General features: G+C 46.3%; 1 protein-coding gene across 1 annotated transcript in view; it reads right to left on the bottom strand.

The window, feature by feature from the left end:
* Nucleotides 1-10,042, bottom strand: part of GRAMD2A (GRAM domain containing 2A) — a 30,377-nt gene extending 20,335 nt beyond the window's left edge. The window contains exon 1 of the mRNA XM_040643034.1: nucleotides 9,933-10,042. Coding sequence (XP_040498968.1) covers nucleotides 9,933-9,973 — 41 coding nt within the window. The 5' untranslated portion in view covers nucleotides 9,974-10,042. The remainder of the gene's footprint in view (nucleotides 1-9,932) is intronic.
* Between the last annotated feature and the right edge of the window lie 128 nt (nucleotides 10,043-10,170).

Below are 10,170 nucleotides of genomic sequence, written 5' to 3'. Positions count from 1 at the left end.
GGGGGGGGGGGGGGGGGGGGGGGGGTGCGCTGCCGGGAGTGCAGCAGCCCCGCCGCCCCCCGCCCCCGACCTCCCTGAAAAGGGATCCAGCGCCCCCACCCGAGGTCCCCTTTTGGATCGGTGTCCAGCACCAAACCTGGTAGCCGGCCCGGATTTAGGATGGCCCAAAGCAGGGTCTGGCTGGTGCCCTGCCGCAGGCTTGGGACAACTGGGCTCCCCCAAGCTGTGCGGCCGCGAAGGGTTCAGATTCCTGAGCCATGACCTAGTCTTGAGGGGCTTGCTGGGTCCTGGGACCTCTTCCTCCAGGGAGAACTCCAGATTGTCTAACTGGTGGAAACCCCCTAGGAATGCCTGCTCTCGCCCCTATGAGTCAACAACGTTCTGGAGGTTCTAGCCATTGCACAAAAGCAAGACAAAGAAAGAAAAAGTTTAGACAGTAAAAAGAGAAATTTTAATTTTTATTTATCTATATATTTTTTTAAAGTAACCTCTATGTCCAAAGTGGGCCTTGAACTCACGACCCCGAGAAGAGTACCATGCTCTACCGACTCAGCCAGTCAGGCGCTCCCCCACAAGAGAGAATTTTTGTTTGAAAGATGGTAAGATAAACTATCTAGAGGACACATAATCAACTGCAAAAACAAAACAAAGTGGCCCAGACATTCTTATATCTGGGCAGTAGGCAAGGCAGAGCTGTGGTGGGGATAGACACCACTTCTTATGGAGCTTATTATTCTAGGGGTTATAAGATCAACATAAAAGGCAATAGTTTCTCTATAGACCCACAGTAAAAAAAAAAAAAATATATATATATATATATATATATATATATATATATATATATATATAATAAAATATATTTGGGAAAATGATCCTATTCACATGGAAACAACACATAAAATACCCAAGAATAAACTTTTTTTTTTAAGATTTTTTTTTTTTAAGATTTTATTTATTTATTTGACAGAGAGAGAGACAGGCAGCGGGAGAAGGAACACAAGCAGGGGGAGTGGGAGAGGAAGAAGCAGGCTCCCAGCGGAGGAGCCTGATGCGGGGCTCGATCCCGGCAGATGCTAAACGACTAAGCCACCCAGGCACCCCAAGAATAAACTTTTAAAATGTCAAAAGTCCATGAGAAAAAAACCACAAACCTTTTTTAAAAGACATAAAAGAAGACTTGAATAAATGTTCTTGAGTGGGAAGATTCAAAGTTTTAAAGGAGCGAATGTATCTCAAATTTAATGCAAGGGCTTGCCTTACCAGATGTCAGAACAAACTACAAAGCTAGAGCAATCAAAATACCATGGTATTCATAGGAAGCAAACTGAGGGTTACTGGAGGGGAGGAGGGAAGGGGGATGGGGTAACTGGGTGACGGGCACTAAGGAGGGCAGATGATGTAATGAGCACTGGGTGTTATATAAGACTGATGAATCACTGAACTGTACCTCTGAAACCAATAATACATTATATGTTAATTAATTGAATTTAAATAAAATTTAATTTAATTAAAAAAAACCAAAATACCATGGTATTTACTGGCTTAGGAAAGATGAACAGATCCTAACAGAGAGTCCAGAACATGATCTATGGCTATCTGAGAATTTAGTACATGATAAAGAAGGCATTCTAAATAAGTAAGAGAAGAATGGATCGTCCAATAAGTGGTATTGGGGCACCTGGCTAGCTCACACCATTCGCAAAAATAAATTCCAAGGAGAGTGAACACCCAAATATTTTCTAAATCAATAAAGAACTAAAACAAAATAGAGGAGAGTATTAAAACATTGAGAAAGATTTTTCTAAGCAAGATATAAAACCCAGAACACATTAAAGATTTAATTGCACAAAAATTAAAAACTTTGTACATCAAAATTTAAACAAAGAATTGATTTTTTTAAAGATTTTAGTTATTTATTCGACAGAGATAGAGACAGCCAGCGAGAGAGGGAACACAAGCAGGGGGAGTGGGAGAGGAAGAAGCAGGCTCACAGCGGAGGAGCCTGATGTGGGGCTCGATCCCAGAACGCCAGGATCACGCCCTGAGCCGAAGGCAGACGCTTAACCGCTGTGCCACCCAGGTGCCCCAAGAATTGATATTTTTAAACATATAATGAGCTCATCCAAGTCAGTAAGAAGTAAATGATCTAATAGAAAAGTGAGCAAAGAATATTAAACAGGCAAGTCAAAAAAGAAGAAATATTTCTCATAACTGTATTATTGGTAAACACTTAAAAATTTATAGTGCTCAGTACCACCCAGGATATATCACAAATCTAGAGAGTTCCCTTGATCCAAAACTCCATCTCACAGAACTCGGCACAAGGAAATAAATGGACAACTAGGCAAAACTTTATATTCATATGGCTAACAATTATGGTGAAAAAAACGGAAATCCCTAAATAATATTTTATCAATATCATAGATTCCTACGCAATTGACTAAAATAGTGGAGTACAGCTGCATGGGCTTGTAGAGAAAAAGGCCCAAAATGTGTTGTTTAGTGAAAAGTAGGTACAGATTAGTAAGTAAGATATAATTAATCCAGTTATAAAATTTAACCTTCTATACCTAAGGGTATATACCAAACAACAGTGATTATATCTTGTGTGAGAATTATAGAGTGATTTTTAGTCTTTTTTTAAAAGATTTTATTAATTTATCTGACAGAGAGAGAAAGAGAGCACTCGCAAGCAGGGGGAGGGGCAGAGGCAGAGGGAGAAGCAGACTTCCCGCTGAGCAGGGAGCCCAATGTGGGGATAGATCCCAGGACCCTGGGATCATGACCTGAGCCGAAGGCAGGTGCTTAACTGACTGAGCCACCCAGGCACCCCCTGATTTTTACTCTCTTTAATTTCTCTTTCACTTAAACTTATTAAAATAGGCATGTAATACTTTCAAAACCAGCAATAAAAACAATAAAGATTGTTTTTAATATTTAAAATAAAAGGTAGAAATGATATCTTCTTTTCTACTTATTAAGTGTCAAAGGCTCAAAAGTTTAATAATATCTATTGTTGAGCAACGTGCTGGTGAATGGGCAGTCTCACCCACTACTGTGTGGTAAGGCAGTGTGGGAAAACATACATAAATTTCATACGTAGATAACCGTCAGACCCATAAATTCCACCTCTAACAGTTTATCCTTAGAAAATAAGTGGACACAAATTTAAATGTATAAGAATGTTCACTGAACTGTAGTTAGAAGAAAAAAAGAACAATAGAGCAGGAACAAATTGTGGTTTACTCATGGATGAAAGGCTATGTAACAATTAAAGTGATTTTTTTTTTTAAGATTTTATTTATTTATTTGACAGAGATAGAGACAGCCAGCGAGAGAGGGAACACAAGCAGGGGGAGTGGGAGAGGAAGAAGCAGGCTCCTAGCAGAGGAGCCTGATGTGGGGCTCGATCCCATAACGCCGGGATCACGCCCTGAGCCGAAGGCAGATTCTTAACCGCTGTGCCACCCAGGCGCCCCCAATTAAAGTGATTTTTATCAAGTTATTTATTAAAACTAAATCTATATAAGCATGAAAGGATAGCATAGCATTGGAAAGACCTTATACAGAAGACCACGCATAATAAAATATATGTGGGAAGCGTGCTCACCAAAATTCCAACAATATCTTTCTCCATGAGTTGGGATTTTCGAGTTTTTTAAATTTTCTTCCTTATACTTTTCTGTATACTCTGCCTGAATTTTATGACCACAATACACTATCTTCATTTGGTGGAAAGAATAAAAAGGAAGAAAAGGGATACAGCAAGAAAAAGACTTGTGTCAAGGGCACAGCAATATTAACTAATAGACACCTCTGAAATTTCAAATTCCTAAAACCTCATTCTTCTTACATGAAAACTCTTAGAATCCAACAGAAAAAGAAACCTTGATTTTAAAAAAGAACTTTGCCAAATCCCCGCACGTGATGAAACTGCACAAAACTAAACACACACACATGCACACATGCACACACACACACACACGGACACACACACGCACACACACACAGACACACACACACACGCACACAGAGGCACACACACAGAGGCACACACACGCACACACACACGCACACACACACACAGAGACACACACACGAGTGCATATAAAACCGGTGAAATCTGAATAAGGTCAGTGGGTGATATCAACATCAATTTTCTGGTTGTGCCCGGGGCTCTCCTTAAGCGGGATGTTACCACTGGGAGAAACTGAGTGAAAGGTACATGAGATCTCTGTACCATTTCCTACAATTGCATATGAATCTACCATTACCTCAAAATATAAAGCTTATTTCCGAAAAATAAACTTTGCACCTTCAAAAGGAAAACAGACCAAGATTTCTTAAAGCTGGGGCTGGGTCACCAGAGGCCTGGTCTCAGATTCTCCAAGCTGGACGCACTGCAGGGAAAGGAACTTTTGGGGAGCGCGTGCTGCGTCTCAGCCATCACACAGCCTTTGAGGTCGGCCGGATGTGACTCTGTTTTACGGATGAAGAAAGGGGGACTCAAAGCCAGTAGTAACTTAGTAACAGAGAAAGGATTTGAATCCAGGTCCTTCGCTCAGCCTCTTCCTATTATTCTATCACAATGACTACAGATCTGAGAATAACTTAAAAGAAAAAAACTGGAACTCCTGGGTGGCTCAGTTCGTTAAGCGTCTGCCTTCATCTCAGGTCAGGATCCCGGGGTCCTGGGATCAAGGCCTGCATGGGACTCCTTGCTCAGTGGGGAGCCTGCTTCTCCCTCTGCCTGCCGCTCCCCCTGCATGTGCTCGCTCTCTCTCTCTGACAAATAAATAAAACATTTTAAAAAAAGAAAGAAAGAAGAAAAAACTCCTTCAGTGTTACGCACATCAAGGAACTTGGTATAAGGAAATAAATAGTCCAGTGGGTGGAAAAAAAAAAAGGTAAAGTTGCAATCAGGCAGAAAGAATTTAAAAATGTGTACCTACCTGTGAGTATCATCCGTCAGGTGTGTCATGCAGAAAGTTCTATTAGAAAGTTCTTTCCAACACCCAAATGGACCTCATTATAGCTAGTGGTCCTTCACCAAGGAACAAACCTTGGTCATCCTGTTCCTTGATACAACAAGGTCACTGTTGGCGCTATACCTCAGTGACCAAATAGTTGAGGAAAGGACATTTCTTTATCGAAAGGTTCAAGCGAGGGGCGCCTGGCTGGCTCAGTCAGTGGAGCATGCAACTCTTGATCTCAAGGTTGTGAGTTCAAGTCCTATGCTGGGTGTAGAGATTAGTTAAAAACTGCAAGGAGAAAAAGAAGAAGAAATGGAAGGGTAACCTACAGATTACAGAAGATTATACAGACATAGACGCAGAGATTCAGCATGTTAACCAACTGCATAAACCTCATTCAGATTCTTATTAAACTAAACAAATGGTACAAAGACGTTTATGAGACAATGGGGGATCTTTAAAAGCTAATTCATTGATGATTTTAAGGAGTTACTATTATTTTTTAGGTGTGATAACAGTAGTGTAGTTATACTTTTTAAAGTAGATACACACTGAAATAGTTGTGGATAAAATAATATCTTAGATTTGCTTCAGAATAATCCAGGAGTGAGAGAGGAGGAAGGTATATATGAAACGAGGTTGGTAATTATTGAAGCTGGGTGATGGGCACATCCTGCTTATTGTACCATTCTCTCTTTTTATATATGGTTGAATTTTTCTGCAATAAAAGGATTTAACAATGAAAAATACAAGAATTTTTCAACTTGTTTGGTAGTCAAGGAAGCCCAGTATGATGATCAATTCTGAGGTAATGTCACTGGGTTGTTTTATTTTGTTTTTAACTTAAAAAAAAAAAAGATTTATTTATTTATTTGAGAGAGAGAGCTCATGCATGGGCAGGGGGGAGGGGCAGAGAGAGGAAAAGCAGACCCCCGCTGAGCAGGGAGCCCAACACAGGCTCCCTCTCAGGATCCTGTGATCGTGACCTGAGCCGAAACCAAGAGTCGGACGCTTTACCAACTGAGCCACCCAGGCACCCCTGTCGCTGGGTTGTTTTAAAATAACATTTCTGGATAGTCCTTCTAAATTCAAAACTTATTTTTAAATAGCACTTTGTGTGGCCTGGGTTGGTATGGGCAAGTTTTGAGGAATCCAGTTCATGTTAACACATATTAGAAACATTTAAATTTTTTTCAGCAGAAGAGAGAAAGAAAACCCTTATAACTGGTCACGGCTGTTTGCTCAGGCATACCAGCCCTGCTGCCGTGACCCGAAGTCAGAGAACAAGAGGGATGCCAATGACACGAAATGCCAGGACGATTTCGACAATTATTTGATATACCACCGATGTGCGACATCAACCTGCTAGGAGGAAACTGAATTCGTGTTTGATTTAAACTAATTCCTTTTTTTTTTAAAGATGTATTTATTTATGTGAGAGAGAGTGGGGGAGAGTGGGGATGGGGTGGGGCAGACGGAGAGGGAGAGACACTTAAGCGGACCCTGTGCTGAATGTGACACGGGGCTCAATCTCATGACCCTGAGACCATGGCCCGAGCCAAAACCAAGTCAGACGCTTCACCGACTGCGCCACCCAGGTGCCCTGTTTAAACGCATTCTTTATGTGCTTTCCTGTTTCAGATTAAAATAGAAATAGTGTGGGGCGCCTGGCAGGCTCAAGTCAGCAGAGCCCGCGACTCTTGATCTCGGGGTTCTGAGTTCGGGCTCCACGTTGGGTGTAGAGGCTCCTTAAGAAAAAGGAAGGAAGGAAGGAAGGAAGGAAGGAAGGAAGGAAGGAAGGAGAGAGAGAGAGAGAGAGAGAAAGAAAGAAAGAAAGAAAGAAAGAAAGAAAGAAAGAAAGAAAGAAAGAAAGAGGAAGGAAGGAAAGAAGGAAAGGAAAGGAAGAAAGGAAGAAAGCAAGAAAGAAAGAAAAGAAAGAAAGAAATAGTGCCAGCCAGAAACACATCTGTTTAAAAAAAAACTCACCATGTGATTTTCCAGTGGATATTAAACATCAGCAGAGGAAACATGCAGTTAGGACTCGGACTTGAGGAGTGGTTCAACCTCCACGGGTTGTTAAAACTCCAGTCCTAAATTAGGACCAAGCATTTCTAAACCAGTAAAAATGTGCAGCTGTGGCAGGGAGAAGGGAGGAACCAGCTTACCCTATAGAGGCTTACATTCTTGGGGAAAATCCTTGCTTCTGGAATCTGTCCTATAGCAGGCAGGCACTCCTTGGGATGGGGGTCGGGGAGGCAATTACTTCTTACCACCCAAGAAACTCCATTCCCGGGGCCTCGGCTCTCCCCTCCTCCTTCCTTTCCTACATCAGTAAACACCTGGGGGATTCGTCAAGGCTGCGAAGGTTGGTGACGGCAGATCGTGACAGACTGGTGCCCGGAGGCCCAGGTGAATAGCAGCACGGTGGCCCACAGTGACTTCACGCCAAACTTACACTTGGGACCAGAGGCAGCTGCAGAAACGTGGGGGCCTATTTTCACTTTTCAGGAAAGGAGAAAAGCAAGTTATTTTCTGGTGTCCAAATTCAGCCACTGGACACTGTTCCAAGTGGAATGCTGTGCCGTTTTCCATTTCATGGGCCTGTGTGTGTGTTTATTAAGTTCTATGCCCAACATGGGGCTTGAACTCATGACCCTGAGATCAAGAGTCACGTGCTCCACCAACTGAGCCAGCCAGGCGCCCCTTGATTTCATGGACGTTCTACAGGGAGTCATAGCAAAGAAGAAATTATGTGAAGAAATAAAATGCTTCCAGAAATTGAGGGGAAATTGAGGCCAATCAGCAGGATCACTGAATAGGACATCATAGAGAAGGCCCTCAGGGAGCCTACAATCCAATCTCCTTCCGTTATGATGATGGCCAAGCAGACTCAGAGAGGGGTACTGACTTTTCCCAAGTCTCAGCAAAATAGGAACAGCGTGAGGCTTAGAACTCACTTCTGATTCCCGGAGGAAGGCTCTTCGTGCTGATCCGATAAATACAGTATGTGGCATTCGGGGGGCAAAAGCCACAGCTTAAGCAGGTTAAGGACTGGGCGGAGCCGCCCAAGCAGGCCCTGGGAAGAGCTTCGGGGAGGCTGGCTGGCCGACCTCAACCTCGGGGGGTCATCCTAGGTGGACGAACTGGCACACAGGTCTTTCTGGCCTGCATTAAGGCTTTTTTTTTTTTTCTTAAAGATTTTATTTATTTATTTGACAGAGATAGAGACAGCCAGCGAGAGAGGGAACACAAGCAGGGGGAGTGGGAGAGGAAGAAGCAGGCTCATAGCGGAGGAGCCTGATGTGGGGCTCGATCCCATAACACCGGGATCATGCCCTGAGCCGAAGGCAGACGCTTAACCGCTGTGCCACCCAGGCGCCCCGCATTAAGGCTTTTGAGGACTCACCTAAGTTCAGAAATTTGAAAGCAACCTGTAACATCAAGGCATGGATAGGGGCGGGCTGTCCCCTCTAGGCTAATTCCGAAATTTCTCCCTAAGGCAAGTCAGGAAGATCTTTGATTTGGTGCCAGCCGAAACTCTCCCAGAGGCTCAGCGGCAGCCTCCGTCAGCTTTGCCCTCTAGACCTGTCCATTTGCCCCAGAGATGCTCACTGCTTAATTGGCCCTGTCAAACTGTAACCTCAAACCCGAGAGTATCTGTCAGCATGGACTGGACTCTAGCCAGTGTAACAGACGACTGTGCAGGGGGTATACTGGCCCCCTCACTGCAGGATGGGAGGGACACCCTCTAAGCCACCTCTCCCTGCAACCCCATAAATCTTTGAAAGGAGCTGGACTTTGGAGCCAACTGGAAGTGTTCATGCGGCGAAGACATCACAGATCGTCAGGGCACTCTCTTATTCCCTAGGAGCCCGATCCCTGCAAGGATGGGGGCACCCTTAAACAGCCATGAGGAGGGGGGAGACAAGCAAAGCAAATGAGGGCAAATGACAGCTGGGTAGAGACGCACCAGCCTCTGAAAACAGGACGGAGGGAGCCGGTAAGGGTTCAGCCAGGTCCATAAACCTGCATGGAATGGGCATAGGACTCACACATTCACCCTACCTTCCCCAGTGCTAGCTGGCCAGGGGAGCCAGGCTGCCCTCCAGAGCTCAGACTGTGGGGCTTGGGACCTGGGCAAGGGCAGGAACATGTTACAGCTTCATTCAACTGCCTCTGTCTTCCCTAAATAATCCCTCCCACAGTACCGAAGACCTCAAGGAGCACAGGCCACAATTCTTGCTGTCACCTGAAACGCCACCTCCAGCTTGCCCAGCCTCCTTGCCCCTTGCCCGGTTGCAAGAACTTTCCTTCCTCCCAAAGCGACTCTGGGTCAGATCTCCAGGCTGAGAGACCGGCCCCAGCGCGCCCGATCGGGACAGGCCTGGTGCACGGGTGCGGCTGGGTCGTGCCGGGACAGCTCCACGCTGCCTCCTGGGCCGCCGCGGGCCACTACAATTGCAGACCAGGCTGGGAGGGGAGAGAGGCTGACCCCTCCGAGGGCCAGCAGGAAAGCGCCAGACTTTGGGTGAGGGACAGTCAGGATGAGGCGATCGGTTTGGCTGGGGAATAAATGAATGAGTGAATGAATGAATGAATGAATGAATACACGAATGAATGAATAGCGATGGTGGCGGAGACGCGGTAAGAGGAGTCCCGAGGAGGGTGCCCTCCACCATCCTGATGCAGCCCGGACTTCTCTCCTCCCCCAGGTACGGAGGGCCGACAGCCGGTCCATCTGCCCCCTCGCCAACACCTCGCAGCCCCCGGAGGCGCCCGGGCCCGCGCTAAGCAGCTCTGGAGCGGAGCCCAAATTCCGGTGGCCGGGAAGTGACTGCCCCGCGGCCAGAATGTGCCTAGGCGCCGGGGCCCCCCGTGGCAGCCTCGCCCTGCCAGGCGGCGTCCCCTCGCGGCAGCCCCCGGCCCCCCGAGCCCAGCCCGCTGGCCTCAGCTCCTTACCTGCCCGCCTCGGCGGCCTCACCCCGACTCAGAGCGGTCATCGCGGCACCTCCAGCTAGCGCCGGGGACCGCGCGGCGAGACCCGGCGCTCGTCCGCCAGCCCCCGCCCCCGCCCCGAGGGCCCGCCCCCGTCCGCCCATTGGCTGCTGCCGCGGGACGGGCCCCGCCCATTGGCCTTTCCTCCTCCGGGTTCTGCCGGGAGCTCTGCGCAGATTCTACCACTACCTCCAGACCCGCA

Source organism: Ursus maritimus, unplaced genomic scaffold, assembly GCF_017311325.1.
Source record: "Ursus maritimus isolate PB19 unplaced genomic scaffold, ASM1731132v1 scaffold_27, whole genome shotgun sequence".
In the NCBI taxonomy this organism is placed as follows: Eukaryota; Metazoa; Chordata; class Mammalia; order Carnivora; family Ursidae; genus Ursus; species Ursus maritimus.
Note: the sequence above shows the minus strand (reverse complement) of the source record. Positions and strands in the feature narration are given on the sequence as shown.